This window comes from Eutrigla gurnardus (genome assembly GCF_963514095.1).
Source record: "Eutrigla gurnardus genome assembly, chromosome: 17".
Taxonomy (NCBI): Eukaryota; Metazoa; Chordata; class Actinopteri; order Perciformes; family Triglidae; genus Eutrigla; species Eutrigla gurnardus.
Window position 1 is genome coordinate 15,174,563 of NC_139928.1, and position 22,502 is coordinate 15,197,064.

The 22,502-nt window shown below is 43.9% G+C and overlaps 2 protein-coding genes across 4 annotated transcripts; both read right to left on the reverse strand.

The window, feature by feature from the left end:
• Nucleotides 1-6,597: 6,597 nt before the first annotated feature.
• Nucleotides 6,598-12,321, reverse strand: tmem79a (transmembrane protein 79a). The gene is made up of 5 exons (XM_084032017.1): nt 12,194-12,321; nt 10,059-10,863; nt 8,481-8,675; nt 8,173-8,395; nt 6,598-7,841 (listed from the first exon to the last, which is right to left on the reverse strand). The coding sequence occupies exons 2-5, from the start codon at nt 10,753-10,755 to the stop codon at nt 7,649-7,651; spliced, it is 1,308 nt and encodes a 435-aa protein (XP_083888143.1). The 5' UTR covers nt 10,756-10,863; nt 12,194-12,321; the 3' UTR covers nt 6,598-7,648.
• A 1,352-nt stretch (nt 12,322-13,673) lies between these two features.
• On the reverse strand, nt 13,674-21,070 carry LOC311028343 (uncharacterized protein). 3 transcript variants are annotated; one of them, XR_014598709.1, is made up of 3 exons: nt 20,934-21,062; nt 17,950-20,047; nt 13,674-16,553 (listed from the first exon to the last, which is right to left on the reverse strand). XR_014598709.1 is itself a non-coding variant. In XM_084032829.1 (2 exons), exon 2 carries the CDS (start codon nt 16,510-16,512, stop codon nt 15,208-15,210), a length of 1,305 nt encoding a protein of 434 aa, XP_083888955.1. In that variant the 5' UTR covers nt 16,513-16,553; nt 20,934-21,070; the 3' UTR covers nt 13,674-15,207. The 3 variants fall into 3 exon arrangements, 2 of the variants coding, with proteins under 2 accessions (XP_083888955.1, XP_083888954.1); XM_084032829.1 differs by lacking the exon at nt 17,950-20,047 and having other exon boundaries at nt 20,934-21,070; XM_084032828.1 differs by lacking the exon at nt 20,934-21,062 and having other exon boundaries at nt 17,950-18,863.
• Nucleotides 21,071-22,502: the final 1,432 nt, after the last annotated feature.

The following is a 22,502-nucleotide window of genomic DNA, read 5'->3' on the forward strand; positions in this document are numbered from 1 at the left end:
CCGAGCGGCCCCGCCCGCCAGGTCGCCCTCATGCCCGGCCTCCTGAGCCCTGCGCCCAGACCCCCTCCACCCACCCTACGTATCCTGAACCCCACCTCCTGGCCCCCTCCACCCGCCCTATGTATCATGGACCTTGGGGACGTCCCTTAAGGGGGGGGTACTGTCATGATCTGTGTTTCCGTTATGATCTGTGTTCTCTCTTGATTTTGATTTCCTGTTTTATTTTGTAATTTGGCCCTCGTTGTGATTTCCTGTCTCGTACTTCCTGGTCCGTGTTGTTTCCGCTGTCTTGACTCCCCCACCCTCTCGTGTTGATTACCCTGCCTGCCCTAATGTGTTTCACCTGTTCCTCGTCAGCTCCCTGCCTCCCTGTGTATATAGTCTGTGTGTTTCCCCTGTCTCATCGTCGGTTCATTGTCGCTGTCATCTGTTACCCCCTGCATGCTGCACCACGTCATTTCCCTGGATTTTTCTCTGTACCTGCGTCCTGCCTTCCGTGTCCCTTTGTGTTCTGGTTTTCTTTCGTAAGTGTTTCTTTTGACATTCGTGTTTTTGCCTTGTGGTCTTCCTGGTTTGATACTTTGTTTTTGGTCTTAGTTTTTGTTTTGTATTTAGTTTATTATTGAAATAAATCCTTTTTTAACTGCATTTGGGTCCTCTCCTCCTGTTTTCGAGTCCACGTCTGGTCCTGAACGTGACAGAATGAACCGACCAAAAGAGGACCCAGCAGTCAATGGGCCTAGAGTCATACAGTGGTATGTGGACTTCATTACTAATCCTGCTAGCAGGGCTCGCCAAATTGCTGCAAGTAAACTTTTTTTTGAAGCCGCAGCTAAGCCACCAGCCCATGTCTCAGCCACAATCATGCTAGCAGCTCATGCGGCAGTCTCAGCCATGCCACCAGACCATGTCTCAGCCACTGCACAGCTTCCCAGCTTCGGCCCCAACCCATTTTGGGGTACTTGCCTGGCCCTGGGAGGGCCAAGGAGCGTCCAGCTGGCTAACCGGCAGTTGGCTCATCGGTTGCCGGCCTCGAGGAGGGTCGGCACGAGGAAGCGAGCCTCCCCGATGCTGCTCACGAGTGCTCAACCCATACCGGTTCTGACGGGGGTCCGTCCGTCACCAGTTCCAGCGGAGGCCCGCCCATCCAAGCGACCAGCCCATGCCACAGTTCCAGCCATGCTACCAGCCCATGCCACAGTTCCAGCCATGCTACCAGCCCAGGCCTTAGCCACAGCCAAGCTACCAGCCCAGGCCTTAGCTCCAGCCATGCTACCAGCCCAGGCCTTAGCTCCAGCCAAGCATCCAGCCCAGGCCTTAGCTCCAGCCAAGCATCCAGCCCAGGCCTCAGCTACAGCCAAGCATCCAGCCCAGGCCTCAGCTACAGCCAAGCAACCAGCCCAGGCCTCAGCTACAGCCAAGCAACCAGCCCAGGCCTCGGTCACAGCCAAGCAACCAGCCCATGTCTCGGCCAGTGGCCTTCAGTCGGCGGCCCGGTCGACACCTGCCAGTGGCCTTCAGTCGGCGGCCCGGTCGACACCTGCCAGTGGCCTTCAGTCGGCGGCCCGGTAGACACCTGCCAGTGGCCTTCAGTCGGCGGCCCGGTCGACACCTGCCAGTGGCCTTCAGTCGGCGGCCCGGTCGACACCTGCCAGTGGCCTTCAGTCGGCGGCCCGGTCGACACCTGCCAGTGGCCTTCAGTCGGCGGCCCGGTAGACACCTGCCAGTGGCCTTCAGTCGGCGGCCCGGTCGACACCTGCCAGTGGCCTTCAGTCGGCGGCCCGGTCGACACCTGCCAGTGGCCTTCAGTCGGCGGCCCGGTCGACACCTGCCAGTGGCCTTCAGTCGGCGGCCCGGTCGGCACCTGCCAGTGGCCTTCAGTCGGCGGCCCGGTCGGCACCTGCCAGTGGCCTTCAGTCGGCGGCCCGGTGGACACCTGCCAGTGGTCTTCAGTCGGCGGCCCGGTCGACACTCTCCAGTGGTCTTCAGTCAGCGGCCCGTCCGTCACCAGTCCCGACGGAGGATCGTCCGGCACCAGCCCAGACAGGGGACCGTCCCACACCTGCTCCTCGCAGTCTATTGGGGGTTCGCCTGTCACCCATTCCTGTTCCGACGGGGGTCCGTCCGACGCCTGCTCCACGCAGCCTTCGGGAGGTCCGCTCGTCACCCGTTCCTGTTCCGACGAGGGTCCGTCCTACGCCTGCTCCACGCAGCCTTCGGGAGGTCCGCTCGTCACCCGTTCCTGTTCCGACGGGGGTCCGTCCGGCGCCTGCTCCACGCAGCCTTCGGGAGGTCCGCTCGTCACCCGTTCCTGTTCCGACGGGGGGCCGTCCTGCGCCTGCTCCACGCAGCCTTCGGGAGGTCCGCTCGTCACCCGTTCCTGTTCCGACGGGGGGCCGTCCTGCGCCTGCTCCACGCAGCCTTCGGGAGGTCCGCTCGTCACCCGTTCCTGTTCCGACGGGGGTCCGTCCGGCGCCTGCTCCACGCAGCCTTCGGGAGGTCCGCTCGTCACCCGTTCCTGTTCCGACGGGGGGCCGTCCTGCGCCTGCTCCACGCAGCCTTCGGGAGGTCCGCTCGTCACCCGTTCCTGTTCCGACGGGGGGCCGTCCTGCGCCTGCTCCACGCAGCCTTCGGGAGGTCCGCTCGTCACCCGTTCCTGTTCCGACGGGGGGCCGTCCTACGCCTGCTCCGAGCAGCCCTCGGGAGGTCCGCTCGTCGCCCGTTCCTGTTCCGACGGCGGGTCGTCCTACGCCTGCTCCACGTCGCCTTTCTGAGCAGCCCCGTCGGCTAGGTCGCCCTCATGCCCGGCCTCCCGAGCGGTCCCGCCCGCCAGGTCGCCCTCATGCCCGGCCTCCCGAGCGGTCCCGCACGCCAGGTCGCCCTCATGCCCGGCCTCCCGAGCGGTCCCGCCCGCCAGGTCGCCCTCATGCCCGGCCTCCCGAGCGGCCCCGCCCGCCAGGTCGCCCTCATGCCCGGCCTCCCGAGCGGCCCCGCCCGCCAGGTCGCCCTCATGCCCGGCCTCCCGAGCGGCCCCGCCCGCCAGGTCGCCCTCATGCCCGGCCTCCCGAGCGGCCCCGCCCGCCAGGTCGCCCTCATGCCCGGCCTCCTGAGCCCTGCCCCCAGACCCCCTCCACCCACCCTACGTATCCTGAACCCCACCTCCTGGCCCTCTCCACCCGCCCTACGTATCATGGACCTTGGGGACGTCCCTTAAGGGGGGGGTACTGTCATGATCTGTGTTTCCGTTATGATCTGTGTTCTCTCTTGATTTTGATTTCCTGTTTTATTTTGTAATTTGGCCCTCGTTGTGATTTCCTGTCTCGTACTTCCTGGTCTGTGTTGTTTCCGCTGTCTTGACTCCCCCACCCTCTCGTGTTGATTACCCTGCCTGCCCTAATGTGTTTCAGCTGTTCCTCGTCAGCTCCCTGCCTCCCTGTGTATATAGTCTGTGTGTTTCCCCTGTCTCATCGTCGGTTCATTGTCGCTGTCATCTGTTACCCCCTGCATGCTGCACCATGTCATTTCCCTGGATTTTTCTCTGTACCTGCGTCCTGCCTTCCGTGTCCCTTTTGTTTTCTGGTTTTCTTTCGTAAGTGTTTCTTTTGACGTTCGTGTTTTTGCCTTGTGGTCTTCCTGGTTTGATACTTTGTTTTTGGTCTTAGTTTTTGTTTTGTATTTAGTTTATTATTGAAATAAATCCTTTTTTTAACTGCATTTGGGTCCTCACCTCCTGTTTTCGAGTCCACGTCTGGTCCTGAACGTGACAACTATAGCACGTCGAAAATTCACGAAAAAGTCAGTCAGAATATCTTTAAAATTGTTAAAAAGGCATAAAAATCCCCTCTCTCTCTCCCATGTTTCCTCTCTATCCACCGCTATATACAAAGGTGTCTATGCAAGAAAATCTTTAAAAAAAAAAAAAAAGCCTTGATCATATTGTTAAAAAAAGGTCATGCTATAGCATGTCGAAAATTCACGAAAAAGTCAGTCAGAATATATTCATAAAAAAATATTTAAAATTGTTAAAAAGGCATAAAAATTGCTCATCTCGCTTGACGCGCCTAGTCTCAGTGTAGTGAGTCCAAAACAGCCATAAAAAGCCATGGTCAACTTTTTCAGGGAAAAAAAAAGTCATACTATAGCATGTCGAAAAAAAAGTGAAAAATCGACAAAATTCATAAAATGTTGTAAAAATGATGTAAAAGTCCTAACATATGCTTCTATATCGCGTGTCAATCAAAATCTGAGTGTAGTGAGTCCAAAACAGTCATAAAAAGGCTTATTCATGGCAGGCAGGCAGGTGGTTGAGTGGTTAGAGTGCATGCCATTTACCCATGTCTGCATATATGCAGCAGCCTCAGGTTCGAATCCCGGCTGGAGATCCTTTGATACATGTCACATCCCCCTCTCTCTCCCATGTTTCCTCTCTATCCACTGCTAAATACAAAGGTGTCTATGCAAGAAAATAATCTTAAAAAAAAAAAAGCCTTGATCATATTGTTAAAAAAAAGGTCATACTATAGCACGTCGAAAATTCACGAAAAAGTCAGTCAGGATATATTCATAAAAAAATATTTAAAATTGTTAAAAAGGCATAAAAATCGCTCATATCGCTTGACGCGCCTAGTCTCAGTGTAGTGAGTCCAAAACAGCCATAAAAAGCCATGGTCAACTTTTTCAGGGAAAAAAAAAGTCATACTATAGCATGTCGAAAAAAAAGTGAAAAATCGACAAAATTCATAAAATGTTGTAAAAATGATGTAAAAGTCCTAACATATGCTTCTATATCGCGTGTCAATAAAAATCTGAGTGTAGTGAGTGCAAAATAGTTATAAAAAGGCTTAGTCATATCCCCCCCCCCCCCCCCCCCCCCCCAAAAAAAAGTCATACTATAGCACGTCGAAAATTCACGAAAAAGTCAGTCAGGATATATTCATTAAAAAATATTTAAAATAGTTAAAAAGGCATAAAAATCGCTCATCTCGCTTGACGCGCCTAGTCTCAGTGTAGTGAGTCCAAAACAGCCATAAAAAGCCATGGTCAACTTTTTCAGGGAAAAAAAAAGTCATACTATAGCATGTCGAAAAAAAAGTGAAAAATCGACAAAATTCATAAAATGTTGTAAAAATGATGTAAAAGTCCTAACATATGCTTCTATATCGCGTGTCAATCAAAATCTGAGTGTAGTGAGTCCAAAACAGTCATAAAAAGGCTTATTCATGGCAGGCAGGCAGGTGGTTGAGTGGTTAGAGTGCATGCCATTTACCCATGTCTGCATATATGCAGCAGCCTCAGGTTCGAATCCCGGCTGGAGATCCTTTGATACATGTCACATCCCCCTCTCTCCCATGTGAAAAGTGCGGAGTTCAACAGCACCACCACGTCACGTCGTAACGGCATTCAGGCAGCTGCGATGACAACTGTCACTGATCTGGGTTCATTAACAGACTGTACTGTCCGTACGTCAACGTCACTCATGTGACTACGGACGCACCGTTGACACCTGCAGGGGGAGATGACCACTCGGGTCCCGGCTGTTAACCTAACTATTCACGTTCCGTGTCTATATCACGGAACCTCGCCGTCCATGTGTATGTCACAGAACCTCACTGTCCGTGTGTATGTCACGGAACCTCGCTAAGGGAACAGAATTGAACTGACGTTTTATGATGACAGGACAACAAGCTGAGCCTTCAACAACTGTGAGGGTCAGGGTGATATATTTCGTGTTGAAAATGAACTAAATATTGCTTCAAATGTTGCGTTTCCAAGTCAGAAAGCACGTCTATCGAGTCTATCTGTACGGGGCATTCTGTGTGTAGACCACGGGAGGTCAGTGGCATTGTTTTGTGTTAGCGTGATTCCGTCATTTCACGGAATTTCGGATGTTTCCGTTATATTGTCACAGATTTTGAGTAAAGGGTCCGTGGCTATTTCACGGATGTCTGTGAGACCGGGTTGTTTTTTTCCATCATTTTTTTCCCCATTATATTTTTCATTAATTTATCATGAATCTTTTCAACATTATACTATGACCTTTTTGGACATACTATACTATGACCTTTTTCATCACTTCTTTGACACACTGTACTATAACTTTTTTGAGATACTATTCTATGACTTTATTGTATAGAATGTCGAAAAAAAGTAATGAAAAAGTCAGTTTAGTATGTCGAAAAAAGTCAGTACATTATGTCTTACAAAGTGATGAAAAAAGTAGTATTTTGAAAAAAGTATAAAAAAAAGTATATATAAAATCTGTGACAGCTGGTCCTTGTCTGTGAAATTGACCATGACACTGTATTTATTTTTCTTCCCCTGTGCAGTTTGCCCATATGTGTTATGGTTCAAGACTGGCTGAATTTTTCAGGTTTTGAATTTGGACAATGAATTTGATCTTGTTGAAAACTTGCCTCATAAAATGTCAGAGGAATTTATAACTTTGCCTTAGTTGGTCATTTGGACCTCAATGTTGAGTATCATAAGTGTTGTTGCTTTATTGAACTCATTCAAAGTCTCAAATACTTCACTCAAACATTGAAAAAAGGTTCTTTCAAAAGAAAGAAAAGAGACTATCCAAAAATAGACAACTTATGGTGCTATAAACAAAGAAAAGTATTTTATCAATAAAACAAAGATACATTTAACAGTCTCAATTATAAATACAACATTTAAAGATTACCATTGGTGCCAGTTGCGTGAAAACAAAATAAAAATGGAAATTCATAAACAATTTGATAATTCAAACTCATATAAAAACATACTTTTGATATCCATCTCTCTTGATACTGTGCTTCTTAGTGACGCTAACTGCATCACATCCAGCAAACACTGAATGCCTCAAACTGAAATTCTTCTCACTTCTGAAACCTGATTTTGTCATCAAGATAAAACGGTTCAGACTGTTTACTGATTTCTGACTGAAGATGTTAAAAATTAGCAAAGACACTGAAAAAGAACCCTTCTTAAGACCACATTCCTTTTTTATGTGCATGTACATAAAGAGCTTTCTTGTTGTATGTAAACTTTTTCCAACTTCCTCTCGTAATTAATATTTTTGGATTTCTTAATTTTTTACATAGATTTTAGCTACAGAATATCCCAAAACCTGCTTCATGCCATCATCGTTTCTTTGTTGAAAAAGGCCAAAGAAATTATGAAACACTAAAAGTTAGAATCCTTGAGATTTTCATGTAATCATAGTTTTTTGAAATATTATTTATGTTTTAATGCGAGTGGCAGAATCTGCCATCCCTGACAAGGCACTCACAGGAAATGATAAATGCCAAATGCACATTGCCTCACTGTTGCCGCTTCACATTAAAAGTATTCAGTTGGAGAATCATGCAATGGCTTTTATTGTGACCAAATATGTGCCTACAAAACAAGACAACGGTCACTTTGGGGAGTATTTTCGACAGCTTATTATTAATTTCATAATAAAAATAGCTGCTCATGGACAATGTGTTGTAGAACTAAACTGCCCTTGCCGTTACCATGGTAACAGCGACAGGTGATGCAGAATCAACCTGAAATCTGAAGGATTACAGCTTTACAGCGCACCAAAATATTGAGTGAAGTTGTCTGAGTGTTGTGTCAAATTAAAAAAGGTGTTTAAAGTTGTCGTCTCTTAACTCCTCAGCGGCCTTCAGCCCCACCAATTCTGCCTGGGAGCAGGAGCGGTCACGGGTGGTTCCACGTCAAAAACTGCCCCTTGTCCGACTGAAGAGCAGACATAGTAAAGGTTGGCGCCCAGCATGACCAGTATTGGAAAGAAGGAGAAGCCGAAGCCGAGGCCTCTAATGCTGCTGCCCAGAGAGAGGCAGAGCCAGTAGATCAGCCTGCAGCACAGGAAACAACACACATTATAAATGATATGATGCACACTGTGTTTTTGAGTCTGTATCGGAGATGATTATGGAACTTAGTTGCAAATAAGAATCAAACACACCTCCAGTTTAACCAGTTAATTTGTGTCAGTGGAAATGTGACTTTATTTAAAATGACTATGAGAATTGTCTGTCAGCACTGTGAAACTCTTATGCATAAGTAGGGGAAGTCTATTGTTAAAGCATCCTCTAATAACAAACACGACATTCACAATCATCTATCCCTTCACCCGTTCCTGGTTTGGCTCCTAAACATTTAACGTGTGGCAGCCGTTGCACATACCTGCCAAACACAAATATGATTGTGAGCAGCGGCACCAGTTTGACCAGGTCCTGGCTGATGTAGGTTGCCATGACAGCGAGCTGCAGGAAGAAGAAGAGGAAGAGGGCCAGCGATTCGTTGACGTAGTGCCAGTGCACGGCCACCTCTGTGTTCACCAGTTTACTCTGATAAAGGGGCTTCAGGACGCTGTAGCGCAGCCGGGCCGCGCCCTGCACCACCACACCTGCAGAGAGATGTTTAGTGTTTTTGGTTTACAGTGTTCATTTTCAACTATAGTATTTTGATCAATTTAATACATGAGGTCTTACCAAGCATGATGGGGATGATGGCGAAGAAGGAGCAGCGTAGAGTGTACACCACCCTGAGGGGGGTACTCATCAGCAAAGGTGAGTCAAAGGGAAGGAGGGTATAACCTCCCCACACCACGAGAGGGAAGAGGAGCCCTGCGACCGCCAGAGCAAGAGCCAGCTTCAGTTTCTCACTGCAAAACTGCTCGCACAGGTCTGAGGAAGGATACACAGTCATTCATTTCTGTCTTTACTGAGGCAGCACGGTGACGGCGAGACAAAGAGGGTGAGAATGAAGTCAAAGCATGATTCATCTCAACTCACGACATGTAATTATAGCTGATTAAGGAGAAAAAAAAGATAATCTGTGTGCCACAACTTAATTGCTTAACAAGAGAAAAGTTTAGCGTGTTTGGATTAGAACTAGTGATGCATCGGGCGATGTTCAGCCTCAATCGGCCATGTCAGTCTCAGATCCAGTCTATTCTGTGACAGTTAAGCTTAAAGTGACTGTATTTCTAAAAAGCAACTAACAACAAATTCAGCCACTTATTCAGATCATCAAGGAAGAAGCTAAACATTTATTCAAATATATTACCCTGCCTGGCCAAAAAAGAAGCCACCTCTTGGATTTAACTCAGAAATAGATGTTATTCAGAAGTTATTGGCCTGCATTATGCGAAGAAAACAACTAAGAAGATTGCTGAAAATACTAAAAATGGGTTGTGAACTGTCCGACTCATTATTAAAACCTGGAAGGATAGTGGTGAACCATCATCTTCGAGGAAGAACTCTGAGTGAATGTGATCGCAAATCACTTAAACGTTTGGTGAAATAAAATGGTAAAAGATCAACAGTAGAACTCACGGCTTAAGGAAACCCCTGGACTCTGGAGCAATGAAAAGGATCATGTGGTGCGATGAGTCCCGATTTAGTCTGTTCTAGAGCGATAAGGGGGCATCAATTATGTGTCCCCACTTATTCCCAAAAGAATAAAACAGGATTTAGTAGTTTGTGAGCCTCTGTTTTCATGATAATCTTACTCAATCTGGCCTTGATTTGATTTAAATGCTGTTGAAAGAGGATATTTGGGCAGGAAAACAGTTAATAAAGAAGGATTAGGGGATTAAGAAATCTGATGCTTGGATGGTCCGAGGGGTTTAAGACACCAATCATGAGCCGCAACGTCCCTGGTCTGAGTCGAGCCCAAGACCTTTGCCATTTCCTGTCTCTTCCCCCATTTCCTGTCATCTCTCTCACCTATTGAAACGCCTGTGACAGGTCAACATGTCTTCTATGCAGTTGTTAGAAGGAAATGTTATGAAAACTCTTGTTGGCTTGTTTAAAGTTGCGCCAACATCTGAGATTTAAGATTCAGCAGCCAAAAAGCATTAAAATCGATAAGAATATTGCTGATGCAATTTGAGTTTTCACAACAGTCCTTGCTTTCAGCTGCAAAGTAAACTAATGCAGGCTTTTATTGGTTTTTCAACATGAAATGATGCTTGTCCTTAGAGTTGATTACTGTCTCTCTTCGTGCCATGCATAATAAATATGGTACCAGATGCAGTAAAGTCCCGTTTGTGTTTTTATACTCACAGTACTTGTCGTATTGTTGTGCCGGTTCTGGATAAAACTGTGCTGCTGAATCGGGCTCCGTCTGTGGCTCCTTCTCCATGAACAGCCTGCTCTCTTCAGGAAGCTCTTTGCTGGACGGACGCACAATTGTTACACGTGGAGTGAAACCCAGAGCAGCTTTCTCTGCCATCCAATCTGACTCTTCCTCCTCCTCCTCCTCCTCCTCCTCTTCATCATCTGCCTGTGAGCCATCATCTCCTTTATCGTCCCGCTGGGCATCGATCTCATCGTCCCTCCACCTCTCACCTTCAGGCATGCTTTCCCTCCACTTGTTCTTCTTGTTTGTCTCTCCCTGACTGTGCTCCTCCGACAGGTCCTGGCTTCCACCGCTGATCGCCGTGTCCCTCTCTTTGGGCTCAGAAAATCCCTTTTCTGACCACACTCCATCGTCATTGTCCGTCTGAGGCCTTTTGTCTTTGTCTCCAGGCCATGGCAGAGTGCTCGGCTCCAGATGAGCAGAGCTGGTCATTTCCTCTTCCTCCTCCTCCTCTACTTCTTCCTCTTCCTCCTCCTCTTCCTCCTCCTTGTCTGGAAACTCCCGTCTTTCCTCTATGCTGTTACTTTCGCCTGGCTTTTTACTTCCTGCTATTTGTGGCTCTGCAGGTGGAAGTGCCACATTTCCAGTTAAATCAGTGGTTAAACCACCTACGTCAGACATTTTAAATTCAATCTTCTTTCTTCTTAGTCAATACGTGATGCAAGGTCAAGAGTCTGACTTTTAGCAAAGCTTCTTCCAGCTGTTAAACATTTTTATCATCTCCGATTTCTGTTGAGGGGGAAAAAAAGATACAACCACGTTTAAAAACAATGTCCTGCTCCACCTTCAGCTTCACAAAAAAAAAAAAATCTAAGTTCACCGTCTATCATGGGTGTGTTGCTCTGTAAGGCTTGTCCTTCCAGTGCACAGGCCAACAACGTGTATGTGTTTGTGCTGCAGAGAAATTACACAACAAAGATCGCTAGAAATATAATACATGTGTTATAGTTTAAGAATTGATTGGATGGTGAAATATATATACGATTATTATGAAAATATCTTTGGACTTTTTCACTGGCTCTAAGATTACAGTGGTTTTATTTCTTAGGTATTTTCTTCAAGGAAATTACAATAATCCATCTTGGTAAAATATACTCTCAAAATAAATAAAAAGTCGGGTTTTCAGCTCCAAACCAGAAAGAACACTACAGATGGAAGTTAGCTTTTAGCTCTGGTACAAAACAATGTGTGCATAGTCCCTGCTAAATAAAAAATATAAAAGTAATTATTGTTTTTGAAAAATTAGTCTTTGTTGGGTCAATTCTTCTCTTCACTGCAATTCCAAATTCAATAAATAGAAATCCAAGACATAATACAATACAAACCTTTACACTATTACTTCTACCACTTGCACAAACCCTATAGGCCTCGTCTCCCTGAGTTTAAAATACCAACATTAACATCTCACCAACATGGACACCTCAAACTACGTCAACGTACATCTAAACTGTTTAAAATGTGCAGGGGAATATTTGACAGACAACATAGGGGTGTTTATTCTCTAAAACTATCTAGATCCCACTTCCACTTGTAGCTACAAGTGCATCCAGTCCAACGTTGTGCTATCAGTAATATTATTCTAACTGTCCAATTATTAACAGGGAAAAAAAGGGCAGGTTAATTTGGGCCATGAAGTAAGTAACAAGCTGTATAAACACGGCTGCATTCCTGCTCTCTGACAGCAGCCTGGACTTCGCCTGTTACCAATATGACTATAAGGAACATAGCTGAAACACCCTTAATATTAACATTGTTGTTGTTACTGATGAAGGATATAAAACGTGGTTGTAATAAAACACATGGATTACCTAGGAAACACCTGGTGTCTGTTCACCTGTATTTTCTGTTAAATTACCTTACCTGACGCCTCAACAGGAGGATTTTACAGTTTAACAACGGATCTTTGTTCACCAACTTCATGGTGTGTTGTTGTTTGCTAGTCTAGGACTAGGACTTCACTTTCTGGCTGGAGTCCAAACTTGTTTAGCGAACTCGGTGTCGCTATTTACGACTCGCGTACGTGTGAAACAGGTAGAAACACTGAAGGTTGAAGACCTACCTGCTTTCACTCCGGTCACATCGCAGAAACAACCAGTAACTTTGTCTAAAAGCAGCGAGCTCACTTCTTCGCGTGTTTCCTCTTCGCCGCAGGTGAAGCAAGAAAGTTACCTGGCAGGTGTGACCGGCTGCGGTTCCCACACAGAGCAGGAAATACCAGAGAGGTATCACTCCGCTTCGTTCCGCCCGCATTTTGTCGAGTTTGACGTCATTCTCTGGTTGTAGTCCATTTCCTCCCAGCTTGTAGTTTTTTGGTGATGTCATGAAAACGTGCAATCTTGAATTAGTAGTTTGTGCTTCATTAAAACAAGTTTGCTCCCAAATAAAGTCAATATGAAATTTAAAAAAGCCTTTTTTTAACCCTTACCCAGTTATAATGTGCACCTATTAAAAAAATATATGCATACAAGAAATCCAGGCATCTTTTCCAAATTGGATGTAAGCTTACATAAGCTGGTTCCCGCCCCTTCTTTTTTGTGTCTTGATGTTTATTTTTTGTCTGATAATTAACAAGCAGGAACCTAAACAGTACATTACTGTCTGCATTCATGTGTGCATCTGAGTAAAACTGCTATAAATTGCAAAGAGACTATACAGCTAAGTATTGTATACTAAACCACATTCAATTAGGTAAATATGAAAAATGAACACTCCTTTATCATGGGTTAGTCATAACAAACAATGCTAATCGTTCTCTGTCAATTTTTTTACAATATTGTTTTGTTTTTTGCAACGGTTTTCTAGTCTGAAGTGATTCATCCGCCAAACAGACTCGGCCTTTGCCTCAGCTTGACTCAGTTAAGTCATCAAACAGGACCGGTGAGGGTGGAGCTCCTACCAGTAAAAACTACAGCAAAATAAATATTGCAAAAGAATGTATCTGCTTACATCACGGAGTTCCCAGTCGCAACTTGCTTTTAACACGGTTCAAGAACATTTGTATGATTTAAAACTTGTTTTAAAATGCTGACAAAACTAAGGTCATGCCGTTACCAAACACTAAATCAAAACCTTCTTCCTTCTTACCTTTTGTCCTACATTAACCGAAGTAATGCTGGTTCTTACAATCTTCGGTCTCAGGATTTGTCCTTGCTGTCTGTCCCTAAAGTCAGAACTGAACTGGGAAAGAAAGCTTTTAGATTTGCTGCTCCTTCTGCCTGGAACATGTTACAAAAAACTTTGAAGCACAATGAATTTGTCTCGTTGAACTCTTTTAAGGTGAAATTGGATGACCTGGAGGCAGAAACATCTGGTTGTAGTTGTTTTGCCTGAGGCTTTTTATTACTGTAGCTGACCTTCAAATGTTGCTGTTTTTGTGTCTTCAATGTTTGTGTTGTAGTTGTGTGTATGTATGATAATGCTGCTGCCTGTCTTGACCAGGACACTCTTGTAAACGAGATTTCTAATCTCAATGAGTCTTTTCCTGGTTAAATAAAGGTTAAATAAAATAAATAAAAAATAAAGTTATGTTAACTGTCAAGCAAGATCAACATTTTATTTCAAGAGCGTAATCTCACAAATTATTCATTTCTTGTTCCAAAACAGACAAAATCCAAATATGTCCACTTAAAATGATTTGACATCACAATCCCGAGATCCACGTTTGATTTGTACAAAACCAAATAACAATTTGGCATTAGAAACTTTAATAGTCCGACACAACTGTTAAGCTGTTATACAGTATGTAATGAAGTCATGTCACACAATTATTAAACATGGTGCAAAGAAAACATGTAAATTAATGTTTATGAAATCAAACCCATCACATACATTTAATCTCATAAGACCCAAGTTATATATATAAAAAAGAAAAGGCTTCAGACGTTAACATTTAGGGAAAGTGGAGAACCGTAGCAACAGCTGAAAGTAAAAAAAGTCAACGTGGGCAGCGGGAAAGCGTTTCATACAGAGCTTTTAGTCCTGATGGGGAACACGTTAAGTAAAAGTTGAGAGGCTGACCTGTACAGGACAACTCATTGAGCCGAGTAACTGATGGTACATTCAAAGCTTTGGCAAATAAGGCAATAAAAACAAAAGAACCTGTGAAATAGCACTGAGGAAATTATCTCTCAAGCCCTCAAACTCTCCTCACAGATTCTCAATAGAAAGCCAGATAAAACGTGCAACTTCCAGGTTCATCGATGCATCGCATGAATCGTTACACCTCCATTCATTTGGAGTATTCTTTGTCGCCAATAATATCCTTCCCTCTTTTTTAGCTCCACTTTTGGTCTCTACCAACACCTGAGGGATGTATCTGGTTCTTGAGCTGCTAAACGCTCCACTATGGTCAACAGCTACACCCTAAATATGTTCGTCTACTCTGTACATGGCTTTTAAGACAATTGTTACCGCTGCCGACGCCGTAAGTGACGAGTGAGCTGAAACTGTAGTTGCGGCCGGAGAGTTAAACAACCTGCTGAAACTCACTCTCTAAAGCCGAGGCAAGCTGCATATTCACATGATAATTCTCTATTTCACATTGTTACTATAAAAAAAAAATCCCAGGATCACACAATTATTTTTTTAAGAAGTAAGAAACGCAGCGAGAGAGGTTGTATTGAGTTAGAAAAGCAAGTGGAACAGAGGCCAACCCAGAGGTGTCAAGACTTTTTTTTTTCTTTCAAAATTTGTCAACTTATTTTACCTTTGAAATAATTTCTCAGCAACAGCTTTACAGTTACAATAAAAATGACAAACACTACATCTGGAAGCTAAAGGAAAACTGAAAAAAAATCAGTATATGATAATAAACGCGACAAGCCAGTTCAAGTTAAAGATTATTAGTACTACTGCTTACTCAGATGGAAGAAATAATGCATTAAAAAAAAAAATCAAGCACAATAGAACAAGACAGTCAGGAACGAGAGCTGCTGAATATCTAGCCTACCCAACTGACATTATGTTAAAAACATCGGTTTTCATTGACAAGACTGTATCCTACGTTTTCAACAGCAACTACTACAGCAACTTTTTGGTCAGACCAGGATGGTTTATCAAGCCTGGTTACTGACTTCAAAGCTGATCCTGATCGATGATCGATTCCTCAGTATTGTCCCCAGAGTTGTGTTTGATGGGCGTCTCCGGGTCCTGCTCGATGGGTGCCGTTTCCTGTTCGATGGCCGCCGTTTCCTGTTCGATGGGTGTCTCTGCGGGATCCTCCACCTCCGCTGCTTCAGGCTCCGCTCCAACAGGAGGCGAAGCACACTTATTTTTGTTGACCGAACCTTTAGGACGGCCCCTTCCACGCAGGGGGGCAGCATCCTTTTTCGCAGCACTTGGGGGACGGCCTCTTTTTCCCGGGGATCCAACATTGGGGTTGGCCGGTGAAGATGAGGAGGCAGACGAACTCATGCGCAAGTGAGCACCTTTCTTGGACTCCACCTTGCAAGGCCGACCACGGCTTCTGCGAGGGGCTGGAAGGGAGCCTTCTGGACGTTCAACACGGGGGTACTTTCTTGGCCTTCCCAGAGGTTTCCATACTCTTGGCTTTTTCAGCTCCTCAGGCGACGGCAGAGGGTACTTCCTTGGCCTTCCCCTTTCGGCTGGTTGTTTTCTTGGTCGACCACGCTTCCCTTTTGTGGGAGAGCTTCTCTTCAGCTGGCTCACCTTTCCGTGCACCTTATATGCAGGTGGTTTCTTGTTTAAAGAGCCTTTAGGTCGACCTCTTCCCCTCTTATCTGGCTGGGAACCACGCACCAGTTCTTCTTTGCCTTTCTGTACAATAATTTTCCTTGGTCTTCCCCTCCCTCTACGAGGTTTCGCTGCATCCTGCTCAATCAAATGCCTCCCCTCTGTCTCCAGCCTGGGTTTCTTATTTGAACTACCTTCATTCTCTTCACTGATTAAACTTTCTGACTGGCGTTTCTTGGATCCTTTTGGACGGCCCCTTCTCGCTTTTGGTTCATCAGAGCCACCGTTGGGTAAGACATTGACATCAGCCTTCTCAGAGGGGTTTTTGATGAGAGACTTTCTTGGCCTACCTCTCCTCTTAGGAGATCCGTCTGCATTACTGGCCTCTTTCTTGGAGTCTGAAGTTTGCACAGAATCATCAGTTCGGTCGTCTCCTGATCCTTCCTGCTCGGCGGGTTTCGCGAGACTCGGACGCCCTCTTTTTCTCGGGGACTGTGTGGACCCTCCGTTGGAGATGCCTGAAACCACTAGGTTAACGTCTGTAATAGAAACTTTCAACTTCCTTGAACCTTGTGGCCTCCCCCTTCCTCTTTTAACCTGACTGTTTGAAATTTCTCCAGTGGACTCCCTTTCATTGCTCGCCACATCTCCTTGTTCTGTCTCAGCCATCTTTGTTTCTTCTTCCATAGCCTTGCAGTCAGCTTGGACCGCTACGGTTAGGTTTGTACCTGCAAATTGAACAACGAGAAGCACAATAAATGTTTAGTTACTTAACACTTTCTGTGTACAATTTTAACTAGAGCTGAAAACATTAGTAATTTAAAACTAGATGATCAATTAAAGGTCTTTTTTACAATAAAAAAAATATCCAAAATTCTCCATGTTCTTAAAATGGGGGAATTTTTTTGTGACCTTAAAGTAAATTGAATATTTGGGGGTTCGGGACTGTAAGTCAGAATAAAAAAGACATTTAATGAGGTCACCTAGTGTGCGAGGATATTGTGATGTGTATTTTTACAGATTTGTTTGTTTTATTCGAGGAAAGGATTAGTCAAATAATGTAAAAATGAATTAATCAGCAGATTAATCAATAAATAAAAAATAATTGTTTATTCGAGAACTGATTGAGTAATAACTGGAAGGTCCCGTTGTATGACACGTTATTGTTATAAATTTAGACAGTTTTGTTAAACCTTAATAACATGATGTATAGAAATAACAACATGTCTTGAAAACATGAAAAACTTCTTACAATGTTAAAGGGCCTTGGTAAAAAAAAATACTGCAATGAGAGACTGAGCACATTTCTCTTGCAACTTGTTTGGCAGAAATAAACTGTTATATTAATAAGCAACAATTATATTTTAGGATGTATGTCTACATTTGAGTTATGATGTGGAAAACTAAACATCCACATTAATATGGTCAAAATATGTGATACATTGAATATGATTTTCACCAACGCACTGATGTAATTACAGTGTTTATATTTGATTTACAAGTCTGCATATTATCTAGATCTAGAGATTATTCTTTTCAAATGCCTCGCTGAGCCACTCATAACAGCCTCAAAACGCCCTATATTTCAGAGAAACTATTATTCCTGATAAACATATTTTTGGCTCTTAAATAATGCTATTACTCTTTTGCTAACAAAGGAAGAGGACCCATACAATCGACAAAAAAATAACCTAGTCCGCAGAGTAAAATAGCATATATATGTGCGTATTTTTAAAAATTATTTGGAAAGTAATAAATATCGTTGCATGTTTACATTTCGTCTCATTTAATCAAATGTAGGTGTTGCACGGCTACGACTATTTCCTGAAATACATTCCTGCAAAGGTGGGAGGATATAAATAACATGCAAATGATAAATGCGCATATTAGGCTGCATAGCTAATGTTGCACATTGAAACATCTGTAAATTAGGTTTTTTTTAATTCATAAGAATGCCACGCGTTCTCGATTTTTAGTGAAGCAAAGTTAGTGAAGCCCAGGCCTTAGACAATCGCTATGACTATCAGATTGCTTTCCAGGTAATAGTCAGCATCATCGACGGAAAGAGTAGTTAGCGGAGTGACAGCGGGTAAAATACCACAATTAACAGTGTGCACACCTCACCTTGAAGAAATGCTCTTTGATAGTTTAGCTTACTTCTTCTTAAATAATCGATTGACCAAATCGGCACGTGATGTGAGAGTACGCGCTTATTGTTGCTGTGGTCGCTGTTTAAATTTGCAACCACTTCCGGCCGTCCGTGAAGTTTGAGCGGCTCGGAAAGAAACTACAGAGCAGCGTTTCGGTTCCGCCTCAACGTCGTTGCTGAGTGACTCCACGGATGAATAAAGACGACTCCCCCCGGCTGCTGCTGGGATAACTCAACCTTCTTCTTCGGCTTTCAGGTTTTCCGCCATTTTCCGTCCACAACATTGCATTAGTGCCACCCTCAGGTCTTATAAGTCCATGTGGGTTTGATTAAGTGCATGTGGATGATACAATTAACAGATGCATGTTTTTCATTTCAAAGACGCAGTTCATTTACATGACTATATGAGAAGTTGATGAAAATGATGATGGCTGACCAGTTTTTCCTAAAATATTGGAGGTTAAAAACAAACAAAACATTGTATTTTCCAGGAATAGCGATGAAAGAAATGCAGAATGGGAGATTGTAGTTAGAGAATTGAGTGGAAGAGAGGCCAGCCCGGATGTGATTTCAAAACATTGGCTTTGGTTTCACCGTTTTGTTTAGACTTTTTTTCTCTCCCTTCCAAGTCATTACCCAGGAACTGTTTTAGCTACAAACAAATACTACATCTGGAAGTTAAATTAAATATGATAGCTCAGATGATACATAAAATATTTAAAAAAATAAAGCACAGTATAACAACATGGACAAGTTAGTCAGGAAACAGCTGCTGAATATCTAGCCTACCCAACTGACATGTTAAAAACATCTGTTGACAAGACTGTTTCCTACGTTTTCAACAGCAACTACTACAGCAACTTTTTGGACATACCAGGATGGTTTATCAAGCCTGGTTACTGACTTCAAAGTTTGTGTCCTGATCGATGATCGATTCCTCAGTATTGTCCTCAGAGTCGTGTTCGATGGCCGCCCCAGAGTCATGCTCGATGGGCGTGCCTGTGTGAGCTTTAGGGCGGCCCCTTCCACGCCGGGGGGCAGCATCCTTTTTCGCAGCACTTGGGGGACGGCCTCTTTTTCTCGGGGATCCAACATTGGGGTTGGCCGGTGAAGATGAGGAGGCAGACGAACTCATGCGCAAGTGAGCACCTTTCTTGGACTCAGCCTTGCAAGGCCGACCACGGCTTCTGCGAGGGGCTGGAAGGGAGCCTTCTGGAGGTTCAACACGGGGGTACTTTCTTGGCCTTCCCAGAGGTTTCCATACTTTTGGCTTTTTCAGCTCCTCAGGCGACGGCAGAGGGTACTTCCTTGGCCTTCCCCTTTTGGCTGGTTGTTTTCTTGGTCGACCCCTGCCCCTCGTATCTGGCTGGGAGCCAGAGACCAGTTCTTCTTTGCCTTTCTGTACAATCATTTTTCTTGGCCTTCCCCTCCCTCTATGAGGTTTCGCTGCAACCTGCCCACTCAAACGCCTCCCTGCTGTCTCCAGCCTGGGTTTCTTATTGAGAGAGCGTCTTTGTCTCTGTTGTGTTACAGAACTACCTTCATTCTCTTCACTGATTAAACTTTCTGACTGGCGTTTCTTGGATCCTTTTGGACGGCCCCTTCTCGCTTTTGGTTCATCAGAGCCACCGTTGGGTAAGACATTGACATCAGCCTTCTCAGAGGGGTTTTTGCTGAGAGACTTTCTTGGCCTACCTCTCCTCTTAGGAGATCCGTCTGCATTACTGGCCTCTTTCTTGGAGTCGGAAGTTTGCACAGAATCATCAGTTCGGTCGTCTCCTGATCCTTCCTGCTCGGCGGGTTTCGCAAGACTCGGACGCCCTCTTTTTCTCGGGGACTGTGTGGACCCTCCGTTGGAGATGCCTGAAACCACTAGGTTAACGTCTGTAACAGAAACTTTCAACTTCCTTGAACCTTGTGGCCTCCCCCTTCCTCTTTTAACCCGACTGTTTGAAATTTCTCCAGTGGACTCCCTTTCATCGCTCGCCACATCTCCTTGTTCTGTCTCAGCCATCTTTGTTTCTTCTTCCATAGCCTTGCAGTCAGCTTGGACCGCTACGGTTAGGTTTATACCTGCAAATTGAACAACGAGAAGCACAATAAATGTTTAGTTACTTAACACTTTCTGTGTACAATAATATATTCAATAGTTAATCTATATTGGGTGCAAGTCTTGTACACCAGGCCTTCAGTATTGGACAAAAGTAAAGTCATGCAATGTTTTGAGGATAAATATTTGTTTTAACTAGAGCTGAAAACATTAGTAATTTATAACTAAATGATCAATTAAAGGTCTTTTTTTACAATAAAAAAATACCCCAAATTCTCCATGTTCTTAAAATGGGGGAATTTTCTCGTGGCCTTAAAGTAAATTGAATATTTGGGAGTTCGGGACTGTAAGTCAGAATAAAAAAAGACATTTAATGAGAATAAAATGTTTATTTTTTTATTATTGCAAATATGTTTTTATCGTCCTTGTCTTTCTGTAATGCATTTTAATTTTGCCTTATCTTTTAATTCTTCTATTTTGTTCACTTTATTGTATGACATGTTATGATGTGAAGCACTTTGAGTCTGCCTTGTGTATGAAATGTGCTATACATTTATGATATTTATGAACAAATATAAATAAATGCGAACTTGGTCGCAAACTACAGATCGTCTAACAGGCGAAGTTCATCTCCAACGAGCCTAACGTGTGTCCTTAAGACTGCATATTTAGATTGAAATGTGAAGCATCAAAAAATGTATTTAAAAAACACACACAAGCCCCATGCAGCCTCAACTAATGCGACTCATTTTGGACCTTACAAGTAACGTTAACATTAGATCTTAGACCATCGTTATGACGAATGACCAATTGTTTTCCAGGTAATAGTCAGCTTCAAAACCGGCAGCGATAGAAAGAGTAGCTAGCGGTGTGACACAGATAAACACCAAACACAAGTGCATACATCACCTCAGAGAAACCCTCTGTAAGAGCTGAGTTTAATTCTTCGTTAACTAGTGATTCCTCAGACAGCCCGTGGAGTGAAAGTACGCGCTTGTTGTTGCTGTGACGGCGGTTTAAATTTGCGACCACTTCCGGTCGTCCGTGACGTTTCGGAGGCTCTGAAAGAAACTACAGCGCAGCGTTTCAGTTCCGCCTCACCATTCCCGCTGACTGCCGAGCTGCGGTTCCACAAACCGGTATCCAATGAACAATAGAATGAACAAAACAATAGAATATATCCAACCGCAACAATAGAATACACATATCCAACAGCAACAATAGAATACACATATCCAACCGCAACAATAGAATACACATATCCAACCGCAACAATAGAATACACATATCCAACAGCAACAATAGAATACGCGAATGTCACATGGAACAGGTTGATCAAAGCTAAATTGGAAGGATCCCATGGGCTGTCATGGTCAAGACATCAGGGTGTGTGCCCCCCTGCATCTGTCAGGGTGTGTGGCCCCCCTGCATCTCAAGACATCAGGGTGCATGCCCCCCCTGCATCTGGCAGGGTGTGTGGCCCCCTGCAGAGTCAGACATGAGGGTGCGTGCCCCCCTGCATCTGTCAGGGTGTGTGGCCCCCCACCAGGAAGGAACAGGAGAGCATCAGGGAGCTCAAAGCGGAGCTGATACAAGCCCGCATGTATTACCATTCCCAGCTGAGGGTCATGGTGACCAACCAAAACAAGGAGGCCGAGCGGAGGCGCACCCGGAACAGATCGGATGCGGCCAAGATTGAGGAGCAGAAAGTGGAGGCCAGCACGATGGCAGCAGCTCTGAAAGCATCAGAAGAGCTGCTGCAGACTGAGCGTCTCCGCTTTGAGGAGAAGTCAGCGCAATGCAGAGTCACCGTGTAGCCCAGCTGGCAGGTGAGCTCAAAGACTGGGAGAACCTCGTGGCTGAGGTATATATATATATATATATATATATATATATATATATATATATATATATATATATATATATATATATATATATATATATATATATATATATTATACTTATTATATTATACTTATATTGGAATTCCAACTAAAATATAAATATATATATAATATAAATTACAATAGTTGTCCTTGAAATTACGTGTATGAATGAATGAATAGTTTATTTCTGTTAAAAAAGAAAGAAAAATAATTATTTCACATAATAAAAATGTACAATCAGCAAACGAAAAAGGAATAGGCTGAAGCCAAGGCTTATCCATTAAGATAGGATAACCAAGAATATGAGCAATGCAAAAAAGAAATGAATATATATATATATATATATATATATATATATATATATATATATATATATATATATATATAATAGTGTATATACTCTGGTGAAGTAATAACACTGTATTTTTTTTTATTTATTTTTGTTAAATTTCAATTAAAAATGTTAAGTACAGTGTTTTACTTTTGTATATGGATAGCCACTTCAAGTAACTACTGGGCTGTATAGCTTTGCCCCCTACGGACTCATTTGTAAAGTGTTAATAACTGGACAGCAATAATATCAAATACAACG

Coding starts and splice junctions, on each gene's coding strand:
- tmem79a (XM_084032017.1), bottom strand. CDS start 10,755: ATGTCTGACGTAGGTGGTTTAACCACTGATTTAACTGGAAATGTGGCA. Junction 8,676..10,058: donor ACAACAATACGACAAGTACT/GTGAGTATAAAA, acceptor ATCCTTCCTCAG/ACCTGTGCGAGCAGTTTTGC. Junction 7,842..8,172: donor ATCATATTTGTGTTTGGCAG/GTATGTGCAACG, acceptor CCTGTGCTGCAG/GCTGATCTACTGGCTCTGCC.
- LOC311028343 (XM_084032829.1), bottom strand. CDS start 16,512: ATGGAAGAAGAAACAAAGATGGCTGAGACAGAACAAGGAGATGTGGCG.